The 20,036-nt window shown below is 59.6% G+C and overlaps 1 protein-coding gene across 1 annotated transcript; it reads left to right on the forward strand.

Annotated features, from left to right (window-relative positions):
* Positions 1-7,752: 7,752 nt before the first annotated feature.
* On the forward strand, positions 7,753-17,574 carry CABP7 (calcium binding protein 7). The gene is made up of 5 exons (XM_077187766.1): positions 7,753-8,598; positions 14,027-14,170; positions 15,519-15,631; positions 16,392-16,545; positions 16,656-17,574. The coding sequence occupies exons 1-5, from the start codon at positions 8,490-8,492 to the stop codon at positions 16,781-16,783; spliced, it is 648 nt and encodes a 215-aa protein (XP_077043881.1). The 5' UTR covers positions 7,753-8,489; the 3' UTR covers positions 16,784-17,574.
* The last annotated feature ends 2,462 nt before the right edge of the window (positions 17,575-20,036 follow it).

A 20,036-nucleotide genomic window follows, 5' to 3' on the forward strand; every position in this document is an offset into this window, starting at 1 on the left:
GCTGAGGCTTCTTTGCTTTTTTTTTCTTTGGGAAAAGCTGCTGGGAGCCCGGCTGCCGCAGTTGGCGGTGCCGGGATTAATGGGAGGCGCAGCTGCAGTGCCGGGATCCCTCCGGGGCTCCCGCGGGACCGGGAGCGCTCCAGGTCCCGCTGCCCCCGCTCCCTCGGGGCTCTTTGCATCCCTCCTTGAGGGAAAAGGGGTTTGGGGTGCCCAGAGGGGCTGAGCCCGGTGTTTGCCGTCCCTGATCCCGTCCTGCCTGGAATAAATAAAAGATGTGCTGCATTGACCTCAATTTTCTAATTAATCACGGATGAAACCGGCCCAGCCCAGCGAGCCCCGACCCCCGGGGCTGTTCCCGGCCCCATGGATGCGCTTTCCATCCGCCCTCCGGCAGCCAAATCCCGGAGGATTCACGGAGCTCTCACCAAAGCTCGGCCCCGCCGGTGGGCTGGGGGATTTTTTCTGGTTTTTGTTGTTTTAAGCAGGGTTGAGGGGGTGGGATGGGGTTTCTTTTGGCAGAGGGATGGCGGTGGGATACCCACGGGAATTTTGGGGAGGGATGTGGAAGGTGACCTGGTTTCCCACATGGCCTCCAGTGGCAGGAATTCAACTGGTGTGTCACCTGCACCACCTGCAGTCTGAAATTAATCCAGAGGAGCTTTACCCAGCACAGGGCAGGGCAGCAGGGCAGGGGATAAACTGGGAATGAGCAGGGGATGGATGGGATGGGATGGGATGGGATGGGATGGGATGGGATGGGATGGGATGGGATGGGATGGGATGGGATGGGATGGGATGGGATGGGGTGGGATGGGGTGGGATGGGATGGATGTGGAGGAATAGGTTTGTAGGGATGGACGTGCTGGAGATGCACCAGGTGATGCCAGGGATGAATCCAGCATGGATCCCCCTCTGGCTCAGGGGTTCCTGTTGCTCCCAGGGCTCTGCACAAAGCCCTGCACACCCCCAGCCCTGCACACCCCCAGCCTTGCACTCTCAGAGTTTTGCACACCCCCAGTGTTGCCTCTCCCACTCCCAGCCCGGTGCCACCTCCCTGCCCGCCCTCCCTGGCACATCCCAGACCGTTTCTCTCCTGCCAAAGGAAGTTTCACCCTGATTTTTTCCCTTTTTAGCAAACTGAACTCAACAGGAGCTGGGGGTGTGGGTTGGTGTGAGCTGCCTTTGCTCGAGGAAAAAAAACCATCAAAAAGCCTTTGCCAGGTACCTCTCCCAGCCCCTTCCCCAGCCATGGGTTCCTGAGGAAGGAAATTGGGGATTTGGCCAATCCCAGGCAGCACCTGAGTGCTTTGGCAGCAGTTCTTCACTTTGGGCTCCCAAAGTTTCCTCAACTCACATTATTTCACTTCCAAACCATTAAATACTCTCAAAAATAGAATAAAATGTTGAGAGCTGGGGATGAAAGGGACAGAAGGGACACAGGGTGACCTGTGGATGGCAAGTCCCAGGGCCAGCAGCCCTGGAGGGGCATCAGGGAGCTGGTTCAGAGCCCACCCAAAACGTGCACAGCTGGGCCAGCAACTCCTTCAGGAAAAGAGCTGAGAATGGGCAGAGGGGATGGATGGGGAAACTGAGGCAGGGATGGCTCTGGCCTGGCTATGCAGCCCAGGGGCTGCTGGTGTGGCCTCCCCACACCCACAGGCTGCTGCTCTGTCCCTCCACTGTCCCCCTGCATCCTGGGGGCCTTGGGAGGGGTCACTGTGGGGACAGGGGGACACTGGCCAAGCCCCAGGCAGGGCTGAGGGCTCCTGCACATGTTGGGGGTGTGAGCACGAGGGCACAGTGTGGCACCGTGGCACCTGCCCATGGGCCACCACCAGGACAGGCTGGAGCTGGGGGGACCAGGGCACCCCAGGGCACCCAGTGCTCCGGGCAGCTGAGGAGGTAAAAGGGGTCACAGCCAGCTGGATCCTGCTCTTTTCCTGAGGATATGGGGACCTTATTCCCCCAGGGCTGCCAGCTGCCAGCCTGGTGCTGTCCCCACCATCTCCATCATCCATCATCCATCCTCCATCCATCCATCCATCATCCATCCATCCATCCATCCATCCATCATCCATCCATCCATCCATCCATCCATCCATCATCCATCATCCATCCATCCATCCATCATCCATCCATCCATCCATCCATCCATCCATCATCCATCCATCATCCATCCATCATCCATCCATCCATCCATCCATCCATCCATCCATCCATCCACCCATCATCCATCCATCATCCATCCATCCATCATCCATCCATCCATCATCCATCCATCCATCATCCATCATCCATCCATCATCCATCCATCCATCCATCCATCCATCCATCATCCATCCATCCATCCATCATCCATCCATCCATCCATCCATCCATCCATCATCCATCCATCCTCCATCCATCCATCCATCCATCCATCATCCATCCATCCATCATCCATCATCCATCCATCATCCATCCATCCATCCATCCATCCATCCATCATCCATCCATCCATCCATCATCCATCCATCCATCCATCCATCCATCCATCATCCATCCATCCTCCATCCATCCATCCATCCATCCATCCATCCATCCATCCATCATCCATCCATCCATCCATCCATCCATCCATCCATCCATCCACCCATCATCCATCCATCCATCATCCATCCATCCATCCATCATCCATCCATCCTCCATCCATCCATCCATCCATCCATCCATCATCCATCCATCCATCCATCCATCCATCCATCCATCCATCCATCATCCATCCATCATCCATCCATCATCCATCCATCATCCATCCATCCATCCATCCATCCATCATCCATCCATCCATCATCCATCCATCCATCCATCCATCCATCCACCCATCATCCATCCCTCCATCCATCCATCATCCATCCATCCATCCATCCATCCATCCATCATCCATCCATCCATCATCCATCCATCCATCCATCCATCCATCCATCCATCATCCATCCATCCATCATCCATCCATCCATCCATCATCCATCCATCCATCATCCATCCATCCATCCATCATCCATCCATCCATCCATCCATCCATCCATCCATCCATCCATCCCCACAGAGGGCGGGCACAGCACTGCTGGTTGTGAGAATCCATAGATGTTGTGGACTCAAATGGATGTGGAGCTGCTCCAGCTGCCAGCGAGCAGAGGGTGAATCCCTGGAGCCGAGTGTGGGGTTTTGGGAGAGGTGTGATGGGTGTGGGATCGTGGTGGGCTGCAGGACCAGGCAGGGGCTCCCATCCCTGCCCTGGGGTCAGATCCAGAGCAGGAATGCTGGAGTCCCACTGCCATCACCTTCTGCTCGGCCACAGGGACACTGGGCATTGTCACAGCCCTGCAGGGATGTGCCTGCTGCCCCTTTCTGGCCATGCTGGCGCTGGGCACCACCAGGTTCTGGCATCACAGAGCATCCCACTGCAACAGGTCACAGCATCCTGGAGAGATGGAGCTGATGTTGCTCTGCACCAGCAGCGGGATGGGAGCAGAGCCAGGCCCGGTGTCCCGGAGGCAAAAATCCCTCCAGGAGCCGCCACCTTCCCTTCTGAAAACGCCAGATCCCTCCCTGTGCTCCGGCACTCCCCCCTGTGCTCTCCAACACAGTGATTCTGATGCTGTAAATGAGTTTGAGGGTCTTTGACTGAGATCTCTGCGAGTTGTTTCTTGCTCCATCTCCTGGCAGGAGCAGGCGGAGTCACGGCTGCCCTCGGCATCCTGGGCTGCATCCCCTCGGAGGGTGCTGAGAACAGGCTCATCTCGATTCTTGCCATTTTTCCATGAAGAAAAATTCCCCCTAAGCAGAATTCTTGCCTCCTCCCCTGGCCAGGGCTATTTTCCCTCTTCAGAACCCAAATTCAGCAGAGCTCTCCGAGCTTTTCCCATTCCCCCTTCCCTCCCTGCCCGCACCAGCTGCCTGCAGCCGCGCCCGGTGTTCCCCGTCACGGGTGGGATTCGCTCCCAGGTGTGGGAGGAGGCTCCTGACCCCTCCCCAGGGGCTCTCCCGGCTCCCCTTCCCGGGTTTCCAGCGGGCACTGGGAGCTGGCAGCCGGCGGCCGGGATAACCTTGTGGCTCGGAACATTGCAGCCATCCCTCTTGTCCCATCAAGCGCTCATTTAGGAAACATTTCACTAAATACCCACCTGACAGCACGGCCCCGGGAGATTGATGCCTCCAGCGCCTCTGAGGGCTCGGTGCCAGTGACTTTAAAATGTCACAACGACACCCCCGGGCCGCTCACGTCCCCTCCCGGTGCCCGGTGCCCGGATGGGAGTGTCCGGAGGGTGCTGTGGGGCCAATCCCCATCCCAGCCCCCTCAGGCTGCCAGGAGATCCCTGGGGTTGTCCTGAGGGATTTGAGAACACCCAGCACAGGTTTGTACCATCCCCAGCCATAAAATTTCCTCATCCCTGAGAGCTTTCCCATGGCTTTGGGACATCCCCATCCCATCTCCAATTCCATTCCCATCCTATCTCCGTCCACATCCCATCCCTCCCCTTCCCCACTCCTGTGAGGGATCCCTATCCCATCCTCATCCCCATTTCACCCCATCCCATTTCCAGCCCTGTCCCCATCCTCATCCCACCTTTATCCCTGTCCCTATGCCATCCTCATCCTCAACTTCATCTTATGCCCATCCTCATCTCCACCTCACTCCATTCCATCCCCATCCCCATCCCTATCCCATCCCAATCCTCATCCTCCTCCCATTCTCATCTTCATCTTCATCCCACCCCCTTCCTCATCCCCATCTCATCCCATCCTATTCCACCTCATCCGCAACTCATTCCAGTCCTCATCCTCATGCCATCCAATCTCCATCCCATCCCATCTCCATCCAATCTCCATCCCATCCCATCCCATCCCATCCCATCCCATCCCATCCCTCAGGGCAGGAAGGAGCTCAGCAGTCTCAGCAGAGCCAGAAGGGCCCCTCGGCTGCCACAGGAGGGATAAACAAGGAGCAGATTAATTAAAGCTCAATCAGTGCCATCCCTGAGCCAGAGCCACTTCAGACCTTTTCCTTTCCATCCCCTCAAACTCCTGCAAGGAGGAAGGATGGGGGATATGAAGGATGTTGGGATGTGAACCCAGAGCGAGGGCCCTTGACAGTGAAATCGCTCTGAAGCTGCAAATAAACCACACAACACCAGGCCTGTATCGAGCTCCTCCGGCCTCATTAGTGGGATCAGCTAATTAGGAAAACAGCTGGGAGTGTTGGGAAAGTGCTGTTGTCTCCAGAGGGACAAAGGGACAGAGGGGAGAAGTGGCATTGACCTGCTGGCAAGGCTGGCCCCAGCCCGGGGTGAGATAAAGGGGAATTGTGGAGAGGAACATTCCCAACATCCCAGCAGTGAAATCCCTGGGACGCGGCTGCCTCCACCCCATCGTCCTCTGAGGAAACCCCAGAGCTTCTCCCCACAGAATCAGCGGGGAAATTCGGGCAGGACCTGGGGCAGAGCAGGGGGAGCAAGCCCGGCTCGTCCCAGCCTTCATCCCACGAGGAAGAAGCAGCGCGGCTGAGCTGGGCTCCGGGAAAGCTCGGGAGCGCTCCAGCGGGGATCCCTGATGAACAAAAACCCTGCCAAGGCTTCAAATGCAATTAAGCCACTTAATTTTCCTCCCTGCCCCCGTCCTGCGCCGCCTGCCCAGCCCCGTCCCCATCCCCGGGGAGCGGAGCCGGGAGCAGCGGCGGCCCCGTCCCTGGGGAAGGCGGCTCCGCCTCGTCCCTGCCGCTGCACAGGGAGCTCCGCTGGGGATTGGAGGGGAAAAGCCCAGAAATTGGCCCTGTTATCCCTGCTGGGATTTGGGTGGTGACAAATTAATGAGTTTCCACCCCAGAGCCTCTGGAGAATTAATTGGGAGGGAGATTGGTTAACATCGAGGAGCAAATTGATCTGTTAAAAAAAGAAAAAAAAACCAAAGGGAGGAGATTTTCAATCAGGCTTTGCTTTTTGGGGGTTGTTTCTCCCAAAAAGCCATTTGTTATTATCGGCACTTCCCCCTTCGAGTGCTGGGATCTCAACCGCAGAATCTGACACTGGAGACTCCCTGTGGGTCACAGATCCACGTGCCCCAACCCATCCCGAGCTCCAGGGGAGGAGGGAATTTCAGCAGAGTTGGAAAAATCCACCCCAAGCCACGACTCCCCGGGAGGAGCCCTGCCCTTGGAGCTGAGATCCCACAGCATCGGGAATTGTTCATCCCTGAAATCCCCTCTCCGGAGCGCGGCCGTGCTGGTTTTCTGCTGCCGGAGAGGGAAATTTCTCCCTGCTAAAAAATAGCGGAAAGGGGACCCCAGCTGGCTGAAGGCAAGGGCGGCTGCAGCGGCAGCGCCGGGCTCGGGGAGCCGCGGGGCCGGGTCCTGGGGCTCGGGGGGGATGGAGGGTTCGGCATCGGGAGGCCGGAGCAGCCCGAAAATTCCCGGCAGCGGAGAATTGGATGATGAGGCTGAGCACGTGTCCCTGCAGGAGGGAGGGGGGGCTCGGTGGAGCAGTTGTTGGAGCAGCAGAAATCCTGTTCCAAGATTTTCGGGGTTCTTGTGACAGCGCCAAGATGAGAGGCACATCTGGAGCCTGTCCAGCCGTGCCTCAGTTTCCCCGTGGCTCTGACGCATCCTTGGTGGCCGGTGAGGACCTGGGAGGTGCCAACTGTTCCACTTTTCTCTCTCCCACCCTGTTCCAGCTCTGGGAATCGCGTCCCTCCGGCCCCCAGGCCCTTCCCTCCCACCACGGCACCTCCGAATGTGCGGAGCAGGAGCCTCGGCAGCCTCCCTGTGCCACTGTGCCCACCTCCAGAGCTGCCACCCAGGCACGGGGGACACCGTGATCCCCCAATTCCCAGAGGGCCGGGGGCTGCTGGGACAGCCCAGCCCAGGGAAGGGTGATGGGGGATTTGGGAGGGAAGGTGTGACCGCTCCCGGGAGCATTCCTTGCCGTGTGCCTGAGCGCAGGGATGTCACAGGGGTGGCACAGGGATGGCACAGGGACACGGATGCTGTGTGGACATGGCACAGTGGGGACCTGCCCTGGCGCAGGAGCCCAGCTGTGATTAATCAATGTCCAAGTGAGAAATAAGGTGAAAAATGTGACCAAGGCTGGGGGCAAGCGGGAGATGGCTGGAACAGGTGACAGGGATGGAGGGTTTTGCTCCTGGCCCTGTTTCCTACCTCTTCCAGGGCTCATTTTTCCTCTGCTGTGGGAGCAGGAGGTCTGGCCGTGGGGTCCCTGTCACCCCTCAGCACCCCGGGGACCTCGGGGTGGTGGCTGGCCCAGGGTGGCACGTCCAGGGGCTTTGGGGTGGTGGCAGCCTGGGGTGCCGGGTGTGGGGACACAGGGGTGACAAGCGCCCAGGGGTGCCACGTGCGGGGACCTGGGGGTGGCGACTGTCTGGGTTTGGGGTGCCACATGCGGGTGATGGCCCCTTGGGATGGTGACAGTCCCGGATGCCTGGGATGGTGACAGTGCCCTGCGCCGGGACCTCGGGGTGACAACTCCCCGGCCATGGCGTGCTGCGTGTGGGGACCCCGGGGTGGCACCCGCCGGGACAGGGGGTGCCACGGGGACCCCCAGCCCTGCCTGCCGACCCCCAGCCCCCCCAGCACCCCCAGCATCTCCCACTGCCCCTCGCTGCGGCCCGGGACGCTCCCCCCTCGCTGCCGCACTGCCCCCCCCGCCGCCCCCCCCGGGGGAGGCCCCACCTCCCCCCCGCCCCCAGCCCCATTTCCCGGGCGGGACCGTTCAAAACCCGCCCGGCGCCGCCGCTCCCCGGATTCCGCCGCCGCTTCCCGGGGCCGGGGCCGAGGATGCTCCGGCTGCCGGCGGCGGCGGGGGGGCGGCGGGTGCGCGGCGGGGGCTGAACCGCGGCGGCAGCGAGCCCCGGCCTGCCCGGGACACTTGGCGGGGAGGAAGAACAGGAGGAGGAGGAGGGAGGAGGAAGACGAAGAGGCCGCCTTCAGCCTCGGCCCCGCCATGCCGGGCCCCACCGGGGAGCGTGGCCCGGTGGCAGCGGCTCCCCGGGGGCTGTGAGCGGCCCGGGGCCGGCGGAAAGGGGGCCCCGGGAGGAGGTGGGGGGGGGCTCCGGGCGGAGGGGGGGCCCCGAGCGGCATGGCCAGCGCCGTCCCCCCCGCCGCCGCCGCTTGCACCGGGATTTAACCGGGGCTTGGATGCTTTCACCTCCCGTTTCCACTTCGGGAGGGCATGTGCGCGGGGGAAGCGGGCCGCCCCCAGCGGAGCCCCCCCGCGCCCTGACTCCACCGTGAGGGGCTCGGCCGCCAGCCCCGTCCCGCCGCCGGCCCCGGAGGACGGGGAGCGCCCGCCCCGGCCCCCCCTGGCCGGTGGGTACCGGGCGGGGGGCGCCGGGTACCGGCAACTTGTGTTTAGCGTCCGGCGGTACCGACTGGGGGGAGCCCCCCCTCTACCCGACGAGATTTGGGTTTAAACTTTGGGTTTTGGGGAGCCCCGAAGATGCCTTTCCACCCGGTGACGGCGGCGTTGATGTACCGGGGGATCTACACCGTCCCCAACATCCTCGCCGAGCAGCGCCCCGTGGAGATCCCCGAGGATGAGCTGGAGGGTGAGCGGGCTCGGGGGGCTGCGGGGGCTGCCTGGGGATCGGGGGGGGTGACGGGGACATCCCGTGGGATTGCGGGGTGAGGAGGTTTGGGGGTCCGGGAAGTCCATCCCGCGGGATGCGGCTGTGCGGGAGTCGGGGTGCGCGTTCCCCCGGCGCCGTGGGGAGGCTGAGGGCGAGCGGGATGCGGATGGATGGAGAAGGAGGAGGAGGAGGAGAAGGAGGAGGGGAAGGAGGAAAGCTGAAGCGGGGAGGCGTGCGGGGGTCCCGGGCCCCCGGTTGTGGCAATATGACACAGCAGGGACCGGCGGCAGTGGCGGGGGGCCGCTTTCCCCTCCGCGGCGCGGCGGGGTCACCCCCTCCCCGCTGTCATAATATGACAGTGGCTGGTGGCGCGGGGACCCGAGGGGTGGCTGTCACCCGTGCCACCCCCCGGGTCACGGCAGCTCCACGCAGTCCCGGTGTCACCGGACTCCGGCCGGGAGGAGCGGCCGGCGGGGCTCTGCCCACCCGTGCGATGAGAGGGGCCGAGCTCAGCTCGCTGCCGCCACAATGGCTTTTTCCACCCCAAAAGTTTGCCGGGGTGGCGGGACGGGCACTGGCGGTGCCCGGCTTTGGGGTGTCCCTGGGGAACCCGGGGGAAAGGGGTGCAGCACCCCCGGCCCCAGACCCGGCACCAGGGGGGAAACTGAGGCACGGGGGGGGTGACCCCACCATCTCCCCACTCTGCCTGGGGAGAGCACCCTTGGTCCAGCACCAAACCTGGAGCCCTTGGCATCCCCGTGGGGAAACTGAGGCAGGGAGCCACAGAGCTGGGGGTGAGAAGAACTCCAGAATCCATTTGGGAGCCCCGAGCAGGTGCTCACACCAGCGTGCAAGGGCTCTGTGTGTGTGTCTGTGTGTGTGTGTGCATGTGTGTGTGTGTGTGTGTGCAGCTCTGCAGGGTGTGCGTGTGCGCTGACGTGCCTGTCACAGCCTCACTGCAGGGGCTCTGTGTGTGTGCACAGGCATGGCACACCCCCTGCCTGCACAGCGTGCTGGGGTGTGCTCACACGTCTGGATGCACATGCACGGCCTCGCTGCAGGGTGGCTCCGTGTGTGTGCCAGTGCCACCGTGTGTGTGCCAGTGTCACTGTGTGTGTGCCAGTGTCACTGTGTGAGTGGCTGTGCCAGTGTCACTGTGTGTGTGGCTGTGCCAGTGCCACCGTGTGTGTGGCTGTGCCAGTCTCTGTGGCTGGGCCCATGTTTGTGTCACTGCAGCACGTGTGTGTGCCCATGCACAGCCTGGCTGCAGGAGGTGTTTGTGTGAGTGTGCACAGCGGCACAGCAGGACGGGCTGGTATGCACAGCCCTGCTGCAGAGGGGTTTGTGTGCCTGTGCACGAGCACAGCATCACTGCAACCTGCTGGGGAGAGTGTGTGTGTGTGTGTGTGTGTGTGTGTGTGTGTGTGTGTGTGTGTGCAAACACCAGCACAGCCTTGCTGCAATGGGGCTGTTTCTGTGTGCACACACACACAAGTGCAGCTGTGCATGGTGTTGGTGTGTCTGTGTGCACACACAAGTGCAGCTGTGCACGGTGTTGGTGTCTGTGTGCACACACAAGTGCAGCTGTGCATGGTGTTGGTGTGTCTGTGTGCACAAGTGCAGCTGTGCATGGTGTTGGTGTGTCTGTGTGCACACACGAGTGCAGCTGGGCATGGTGTTGGTGTGTCTGTCTGTGTGCACACACAAGTGCAGGTGTGCATGGTGTTGGTGTGTCTGTGTGCACACACACAAGTGCAGCTGTGCACGGTGTTGGTGTGTCTGTGTGCACAAGTGCAGCATTGCTGTGGCGTGGCTGTGCAGGTCCATGCGTGTGCACACACAAGTGCAGCAGCACCACTGCAGGGGGGTGTGGGTGTGCAGGCACAGGGATGTCACTGCAGGGGGGCTGTGTGTGTGTCTCTGTGTGTGTACATGCACAAGCACAGCTGTGCCGGGTGTTGGGGTGCACACGCAGGGGCAGCACCACTGCATTGTGGTTGTGCATGTCTGTGTGTGCACAAGTGCAGCATCACTGCACGGAAAGTGTGTGTGTACATGCACCAGTACCTCAGTGCAAGGGGTTTGTGTATTTGTGCACATGCACAGGTACAGCATCACTGCCAGGCGTTGGGGTGTGCACACACAGGTACAGCATCACTGCCAGCTGTTGGGGTGTGCATGCACAGGTACAGCATCACTGCCAGGTGTTGGGGTGTGCACGCACAGGTACAGCATCACTGCCAGCTGTTGGGGTGTGCACGCGCAGGTACAGCATCACTGCCAGCTGTTGGGGTGTGCACGCACAGGTACAGCATCACTGCCAGCTGTTGGGGTGTGCACACACAGGTACAGCATCACTGCCAGCTGTTGGGGTGTGCACACACAGGTACAGCATCACTGTGAGGTGTTGGGGTGTGCACGCACAGGTACAGCATCACTGCCAGCTGTTGGGGTGTGCATGCACAGGTACAGCATCACTGCCAGCTGTTGGGGTGTGCTGTATCCATGCACATGCCTGTCTGTGCATGGGGGCTGTGAGTGCACCCGTGTGTGTGTGCACGAGCACATTGCTCCAAGGTGCTGGGCTGTGTGTGCACACTCACACGTGTCACTGCAATGTGTGTGCACACAGGTACAGCATCACTGTGACATGTTCTGGCTGTGTCCCTGTGTGTGCACGCACAGTGTCCGTGCAAGGGGTGTGTGTGTTTGTGTGTGTGTTTATGTGTGTGTTTGTGTGTATTTATGTGTGTGTTTGTGTGTTTGTGTGTGTATTTATGTGTGTGTTTGTGTGTATTTATGTGTGTGTTTGTGTGTTTGTGTGCATGTGTGTTTGTGCGTGTTCGTGTGTGTGTGTGTGTACTTGTGCGTGTCTGTGTGTCTTTGTGTGTGTTTGTGCATGTTTGTATATGTGTGTGTGTGTCTGTCTGTGTGTGTGTGTTTTTGCACACCTGGGCACTTCCCTGCAAGGTGTTGGTGTGTGACACCAGTACAGCATCACCATAAGGAGTGTGTGTGTGTGTGTGTGTGTGTGTGCGTGTGTCTGTGTCTGTGTGTATGTCTCTGTGTGTGTGTGAGTGTGTGTGTGTCTGTCTGTGTGTCTGTGTGCGTGTTCACGTGTATGCGTGTGTGTCTCTGTGTGTGTGTGTGTGTCTCTGTGTGTGTGTGTCTGTGTCTGTCTGTGTGTCTGTGTGCGTGTTCACGTGTATGCGTGTGTGTCTCTGTGTGTGTGTGTCTGTGTGTCTGTCTGTGTGTCTGTGTGCGTGTTCACGTGTATGCGTGTGTGTCTCTGTGTATGCGTGTGTGTCTCTGTGTGTGTGTGTGTGTGTGTGTCTCTGTGTGTGTGTGTCTGTGTGTCTGTCTGTGTGTCTGTGTGCGTGTTCACGTGTATGCGTGTGTGTCTCTGTGTGTGTGTGTCTGTGTGTCTGTCTGTGTGTCTGTGTGCGTGTTCACGTGTATGCGTGTGTGTCTCTGTGTATGCGTGTGTGTCTCTGTGTGTGTGTGTGTGTGTGTGTGTCTCTGTGTGTGTGTGTCTGTGTGTGTGTCTGTGTGTCTGTGTGCGTGTTCACGTGTATGCGTGTGTGTCTCTGTGTGTGTATGTGTCTCTGTGTCTGTGTGTGTGTGCACAGGTCCGGTGTCACTGCCAGAGGTGTCCCAGCCTCACTGCAGTGGGGTGTGTGCAAGTCCTGCAGCTGTGTCTGTGTGTCTGTGTGTGTGTGTGTCCATGTGTCTGTGTGTGTGTGTGTCCATGTGTCTGTCAGTGTGTCTGTCTGTCAGTGTGTCTATGTGTGTTGCTATGTGTCTGTGTGTGCATGTCTATCTGTGTGTCTCCCCATGTGTCTGTCCGTGAGTCTGTCCGTGTGTCTGAGTGTGCTCACACCCCTCCCTGGTGTCCCTGTGCCACTCCCCGTGTCCCTGGGCTGTTGTCCCAGCTCACCCAGTCCCCGCTGTGGTGTCCCCCCCTCCCTCAGAAGTGGGGACCGATGGCACTGATGGGAGCCCCAGGGGGACCCCACAAGGTGCCAGACCCCCACGGGCTGCCACCTCCTCCTGTCCCCCTGGCACGGGGACACCGGTGACATCCTGATACGGCTTCACACTGGGGCTGAGCAGACTCAGAGCAGGGGCTGCTCAGTGGGGAGCCAGGACCCCACTCTGGCCACTGCCAGGGCCTGTCCTTGCCTGTCCCCCAACTCCCTGAGCCACCTGATGAGGAGCCACCTTGGAGCTCTTTGGGATGAGCATCCTTCAAGGATGAATTTTGGGGGTGCCTGGAGTGTAGTGAGGCCCCCCAGGAGTACAGGGAGAAGCTGGAGGATCTCCCTGCCCAGGCAGGGACACTGGCCATGGAGAAGCTCAGACTGACAGGCCAAAATCCCACAAAACTCCCCCAAAACACCTTGAAGACATCACTGATGTGACACCATCCAGGCAGGGATGTTCCCAAGCACTTGGGTTCAGTACTGTCACCCAATATGGGTTTTTTCCCCAACCCCAAAGTTCACAGCCCATTTCTCCCACTTGGATTCTCCAGCACGAGTCCCCCTGGCAGCCACATGGAGAAGGAAGAGGCACCAACATCCTGGCCTGGCTTCCCAGGGTCCCCCACACAAATTCCCTGGTCCTTTCCCATCAGCCTGGTTCCAGCTTCGCACATCAGGTGGCATCAAAAAGCCAGAAACTGCCCCAAAAAGGAGCAGAGTCCTGCGTGCAGCAGGAGGTGGGGTGGAGTCAAGGGACTTCAGGCCATGTCTCAGTTTCCCTGTAGCATCTCCCTGCCACCCTGCAGGGACCTTCCCCCACATCCCAGGGGTTCCTTTTGAGCCAGAAACCCCCAAAGCTCCCAGTTCCATCTCCTCTGCACCAGACAGTGCTGAACACTGCAGCAATTTCACCAAGATTTGGGATTTTTTTGGGTGAAGCGTGGCACAGCTCCAGCACCCACTCCTGGACCCCAGGATGGGGGCACAGACCCACCCCTAGGACCATGGGATGGGGCACAATCCCACCCCGAGACCCCGGGATGGAGACAGTCCCCAGCCCCCGTGGATCCTCAGGGATGCTCCCGGCTGGATGCTGCGGCCCCGTGGGGATGCCCCTGTGGCAGTGCCCACCTGGTGGCACCCCAGGCTCAGGCACAGCCAGGGATGCGGCTTTAGGGCAGAACGCCGCGGTTTTAGGGCAGAACGCCGCGGTTTTAGGGCAGAACGCCGCAGTTTCGGCTGCAGCAGTAGCTTAAGGGGCAGGGTGGGTGCTCGGGGTGACTGGAATTGGGGCAAATATTTGGGGTCTGTTGGGCAGGTGGGACCCTGCTGGGGAGGCTGGGGGGGCAGGCGGGACCCCCACAGGGGTTCTGTGGGGGCTGGAGCAGGAAGCTCAGCCAGACTCACTCCTGCTGCCCCCACAGAGATCCGGGAAGCCTTCAAGGTGTTCGACCGCGATGGCAACGGGTTCATCTCCAAGCAGGAGCTGGGCACGGCCATGCGCTCCCTGGGGTACATGCCCAACGAGGTGGAGCTGGAGGTCATCATCCAGCGCCTCGACATGGACGGTAGGAGCCCCCCAACCCGGGGTGGGGACGGGGACGGGACCCCAAGCAGGGTGAAACACACAATGCTCCCGTATTTCCACCCCACGTGCTGGACAGACACGGGATGTGGGATGAGACTGAGCCAGGCTCTGCCTCCCGCTGGAGCCTCCCCCTCATCCATCATCATCATCATCATCATCATCATCATCATCATCATCATCATCATCATCATCATCATTGCCACTGCAGCTTTGTTTGGGATGATTTAAGGATCCTGGATGTTTGTGGGATGCCAGACCTGCTGGGACCGCGCTGCCGAGGCTGGATCCCACCCCCAGAGGTGGATCCTGCACCCTGGGTCGTGTCCTCAGCACCCAGCACCCATCACCCTCCAGCACTCGCTGCCACCGTGACCCTGTCCCCACCCCTCCCTCGCCCATAAGGACCTGAAGGAGCTCCTTAATTTATTGCTTTTCCTTTTTCCCCCATTTAAAAGCCTTTCCGGCAGCGCTGCCAAGGCGCCGCTCCCCTCATTACTCATCGTTAGTGCTGCCCTGACAGCCCCATGCCAGCGTCCCCCCCTGCCAGGGGACACGGCCAGAATGGCCACCAGGCACCTCCAGAGTCACAGCCACCCCCAGGGTCACAGCCACCACCGGGTCCCTGCTGGAATTGGGGTCCCTGCTGGAATTCAGGCTCCAACTGTTGTTCAGGGTCCTGGACAGTGCTGGGCTTCCCCAGCCAGTACTGGGGGCTCCAGGTGACACTGGGTGTCCCCAGGTCCCATTGGAAGGGGCTCAAATGGCATTGGGGGTCCCCAGATGTTGCTCTACCAGCAGTGAGAGTCCCAGCCAGCACTGGGGACCCCAGCCAGTGTTGCCATCCCAGCTGGTGCTGGGGACACCAAACTTTGTTGGAGGTCCCCACCCAGTGTTGGAGTCCCTGGTTGGTTTTGGGGGTCTTCAGCCAATATTTGTGGTCCACAGTTAGCTCTGGGAGGCCTCCAGATGGCATTGAGGTCCCAGCTGGGGAACTGGAACTGAGGTCCAGGTCATGTTCATGTCCTGGCTGATGTTTGGTTTCCCTAGCCAGCACTGGGGTCCCAGATCACATTTTGGGGGGACTAGATGGTATTAGGGTGTCCCCAGTGGGTCCTGGGGTCCTGGCTGGCACTGGGGGCCCCATCCAATGCTGGGCATCCTGGCCAAAGTCGGAAGTTCCCTAATTTGCTGGAGGTTCCCAGCTGATCTTGAGGTCCCCAACTGGTTTTGGGGATCTGTGACCACCCACGGGGCCCCTTCTGGGAGAGGGAGTGTCCCATGTGCCCCATGGCCAGGCAGGGGGTGACAGCCAGCCCTGTGTCCCACAGGTGATGGGCAGGTGGACTTTGAGGAGTTTGTGACATTGCTGGGGCCCAAGCTCTCCACCTCGGGCATCCCAGAGAAGTTCCACGGCACCGACTTCGACACCGTCTTCTGGAAGGTAGGGACACCCCTGTCCCCTTGGGAACACAGGGACACCCCTGTCCCCCACGGGATGGTAGGGACACCCCCTAGTCCCAAGGGAAGGCAGGGACACCCCCATCCCCTCCTGGGGCATCACCTCAGAACCTGCACCAGGGAAGGCTCAGGGTCAGGGCCAAGGTTGGGGTTGGGATCAGGGATAGGATGAGGGTCAAGGCTGGAATTGGGGTTGGGCTGAGGCTGAAAGTCAGGCTCTGGGTCAAGGATGAGGTTAGGGTTGGTTTAAGAGTCAGGATTAGGTTTAAGATTAGAGTTAGGGTCAAGCTCAGGCTCCAGTTCAGGGTTAGTGTAATCCTTGGGGTCAGGGTCAAGGTCAGCAATAGTTTAAGGGTTGGGGTTAAGGCTAGGTTTAGGATCAGGGTTCAGGTTGGACTCAGGGTTAGGACTCAGGTTTAATGGTGGGGCCAGGGTCAGGACTGGGGTCAGGAACAGGTTCAGGGTCAGGATTGAGGTCAAGGTCAGGACTGGGGTCAGGGTCAGGAGCAGGATGAGGTTCAGGATCAGTGTCAGGGAGCACCCCCTGTGCCCCTGTCACGAACAGGCCACATTTGGTGCCAGCACGCTCTGTGTGCCCCCGCTCTGCTGGGTGTCAGCAGGGCCTTTCCCAGACAATTCCAGGGTGACCCCCCCCAAACCACCACACCCAGAGGCTCTGGGGGACCCCGGAGCCCCCTGTGCTGCCGGCCATGGGGTCACCCCGAGTCCCCCGGTCCCCGCAGTGTGACATGCAGAAGCTGACGGTGGACGAGCTGAAGCGGCTGTTGTACGACACCTTCTGCGAGCACCTGTCCATGAAGGACATCGAGAACATCATCATGACAGAGGAGGAGAGCCACATGGGCACGGCCGAGGAGTGCCCCGTCGACGTGGAGAGTGAGTGCCGGGCTCCGGGAATGCCAAACCACGGGGATAGCACTGCTTACCCTTAGTACCAGGAGAGTGTATTTGGGATGGGGGTAACGCGCTGTTTGTCCCACCCCCAGCCTGCTCCAGCCAGCAGATCCGCCAGACCTGCGTGCGGAAGAGCCTCATCTGCGCCTTCGCCATCGCCTTCATCATCAGCGTGATGCTCATCGCCGCCAACCAGGTGCTGCGCAGCGGGATGAAGTAACGGGGCAGCCCCGCCGCCGGGACGCGCAGCGACAGCGAGGAGGAGACACCTATAAATATCTATAAATATCTCTATGTACATCCATCTGTGGCCCAGAGACGTGACCCCCCCGGGCGGGGGGCAGCCGAGGGGACAGAGCCGCGCCGGGGCCCCGCCGTGCCGGGCGCCGCCGTCGCTGCTGTGGGCAGAGCACGGAGACTTTGGTACCGACACCGACCCCCCCTCGCCAGACAAAATCCGACCCGTGAGTGCATGTGACGTGCATGGAGCCCCGTGAGCCCCCTCCCGCGGCGGATCCCGTCGGATTCTCCGATCTAGCGTTAGAGCTCATATTTAGGATAAACCAAATCATCCCCTAAGCAATACACGCGCCTGAGATGGTTCCTAGAGCCGGGAGCGTTTGCATGGACTTGGCTGCCAAGGGCTGGATTCCACCCCCCCAGAGCCCCTCCCTGTCCCCGTGCCGTGCCTCGGTTTCCCCAGCTGCCCGGTGCGGGGACATTCCTGACCTCCTGCTTGATGCACTTTGAGCCGACCCCCCTTGGGAAGAGCTGGAGCGACCCCGAGGCCGGGGAGCCCCGCACGCCCCGGAACCCCCAGCCTGTATGTAGCACCCACCTGGGCACGGACTGGTTGGATTTGGGGCCGTTTCTCATTCTTTGGAGTTTTTGGGGTTTTTGGGGTGGTGGTTTTGTTTTTGGTTTTTTGTTTCTGTTTTTGTTTTTGTTTTTTTTTGTTCTTCCTGGTTGGTTGTTTCCGATCTGAAATAAAACTGGGATTTCTGAAGCGCTCTGGGCTGTGGGGGCTCCTGGAGATGCTGGGGTGGAGGGTGATGGGGTGGGGCCCTGGGAGCACCCGTGGGTGCTGCTGAGTCCTCCTGGCACGGGAGGTGGGCACTGGTTTGGGGGGCTGTGACCCCCAGACTCTGGGGGCTGGAGCATCCCTAAACTTTGGGGCAGTGGGACCTGGCTCCTTCCCAGCAGCTCCCACATCCCCCACCCCACTCCTGCCTCTTCCCATGGATCCCAGAGCTTTTATCCCCCTCTCCATGTCTCATGCCCTGATATTTTATGTTTGGTTTGATGAATGTTTCACTCCCCTTTGCCTCGATGAGGAGGATGCTCAGCCCAAGCCCCTTCCCAGAAGTGCTTTCACCTGGATTAACAGTAATTCCAGCAGGAACCAGGATGTGTCTGGGGCGCTCAGAGAGGCTCCACAGGGTCACAATTCCTGGGCCAAGCTGAGGATCCTGCCCCAAGGCTGGTGGCAGGGAGCACCCTGTTAATCCTGATTTACACCACTGGGGCCTGGCCCCGGTGTGAGCCCCCAGGCCGAGGGACATTGGGAATCTCACAGCCTCACATCTGTGTGCACTGTGGGAGACCATTCCCACCTAATGGATCGCCCTCCCCGAGCCCCCAGCGATGCATTTTTAATGGCAAAGAGATTAAAGGGATAAATAAAAACAGGGGAAGTGCTTGGGGCTGGGAGAGAATTGGGCAAAGCTGCTGCTCCCCTACAATGGGGCACTTCCCGCTGGGAATGGGGCTGGAGGAGCCCATCCCAGGACACTGGGGCTGGGACATCCTCAACTTCACCTCCCTGGTGCTCCCATGGGGAAAACTCGTTTCCCTGCACCAGCATGGCAATTCCCACCCTGCTGCAGCACAGGGGGACACCCCATTTTTGGGATGCCAGGAGGAACTGGTGGCGTTTTATTGATTTGGGGTTTGGGTGGGGCCTCTTTTTGATCTTCTCTAATTTATCAAACAAATTGAAGCGAACGTCCAAATGAGAAATGGAAATGGGAAATGCTCCACGGCAATGAAATCACTCCGGCTGCCTCGCAAAGTGCGGGAGGCTCCGCATCAGTAATGAAATTTCATCCATCTCCTGCAGAAAGTTTGGATTTTTTATGGACTGGCATTTCCAAAGGAGCCACGTGGCCTCAGAGACATGTGTGTATATATATATATTTATTTTTAACAGGGTCTATTATAGACACTGTGAATAAACATAAGAGAAGAAGAAGAAGAAAAAAAAAGAGGACAATTTAATTTGCCAGAAAATACAATAATGTAAAAGAAAAAATTAGATAAAAGGAATAACGCCATCCCCCAAGCTCAGCGTTTCAAAGCTGCTCAATTAATTTTAATGGGAATCGGCAGAACGGATTTCTTGGGGCAGGTTTGGAATGGCAGCTCCCGATCCCGGAGCAGGCGGGATCCCGGAGCGGGGTCCCAGCCGCGTCCCTGCTCTGCCGCAGAGGCGACGATCACTGCGGCTGCTGCAACAGAGATGCTCCGGGATAATTCAATTAAGGGACCGCCAGGAAAGGCGAAAACAAAGGGAATGTGCCGGGGGGTGGGGGCTGCCGCGGGCGAGGGGAGGTGGGAGGGAGCAGGACCCTGCATGGGTTCCGTGGACATGGGAACAACGGAGCAAAAGTGGCAGCAACCCCAGCGGGGATTGCCGGGCAGAGATTCCATAGCTCTGGGAAGTGTTTGGGATAGGAAGGGAAGAAGTTGGTAATGGTTGTTTCTCTCTCTTGTGCTGCAAGAAGTGTGGGATAGGCTCAGCTCCACCCCTGTCTCAGTCCCGTTCCTTGTCCCAGTCTCTGTCTCCATCCCCAACACCATCATCAGTCCCATCCTTATTTCCATTTCTCTCTGTCCCTTTCCCCTCTTCCTATCCCCACTGCTGTCCCATCCTCATCCCATCTCCATCTCCTCCCCATCCCTGCCCCTCTCCCCTCCCCCAGTGCCCATCCTTGACCCTATCTCTACCCCCATTCCATTCCTTTTGTCTCTCTGTCCTGTCCTCACCCCAGTCCACATGCTGTCCCCATTCCCACTCCAGTTCCCGTCCCCCTCTCCCAGCAAGAGCTGCCAGAGGACACGGGCAGAGCCCAGCGGGGCTGCGCTTGGCAGGGGCCCAGCAGCCGCTCATTTCCCTAAAAGCTTCCCGATAAATTACTCCAGCTCTTGCTCCAGCAAAGGCACTTTGGCTCGGGCTTCACTATTGGGCAGCAGCTCCTCACCTCCACCCCGGGGACAGTGAGTCCATCCCTGCAGCATCCCTTGGGATCAGGTAGCAGCCATCCCTGTGGGAAGGAGCCTCAGCCCCGTCCTGCTTTGGAGCCCTCCTCCCACAGCCTTTTCCCATGGATGAGCCCACAGTGGCTGTGTCCCACCCCGGTGATCCATGGCATTGTCACCTCCTGCCACTGCTGTAACACACCCCCCACACACCC

The sequence above is a fragment of the Agelaius phoeniceus genome, chromosome 18, assembly GCF_051311805.1.
Source record: "Agelaius phoeniceus isolate bAgePho1 chromosome 18, bAgePho1.hap1, whole genome shotgun sequence".
Classification (NCBI taxonomy): Eukaryota; Metazoa; Chordata; class Aves; order Passeriformes; family Icteridae; genus Agelaius; species Agelaius phoeniceus.

What these genes read in the sequence shown, in the direction of transcription:
- CABP7 (XM_077187766.1), top strand. Translation starts at nt 8,490, where the DNA reads ATGCCTTTCCACCCGGTGACGGCGGCGTTGATGTACCGGGGGATCTAC. An exon ending in CCCCGAGGATGAGCTGGAGG is followed by an intron (nt 8,599 to 14,026) that starts GTGAGCGGGCTC and finishes CTGCCCCCACAG; the next exon opens with AGATCCGGGAAGCCTTCAAG. An exon ending in GTGCCCCGTCGACGTGGAGA is followed by an intron (nt 16,546 to 16,655) that starts GTGAGTGCCGGG and finishes TCCCACCCCCAG; the next exon opens with CCTGCTCCAGCCAGCAGATC.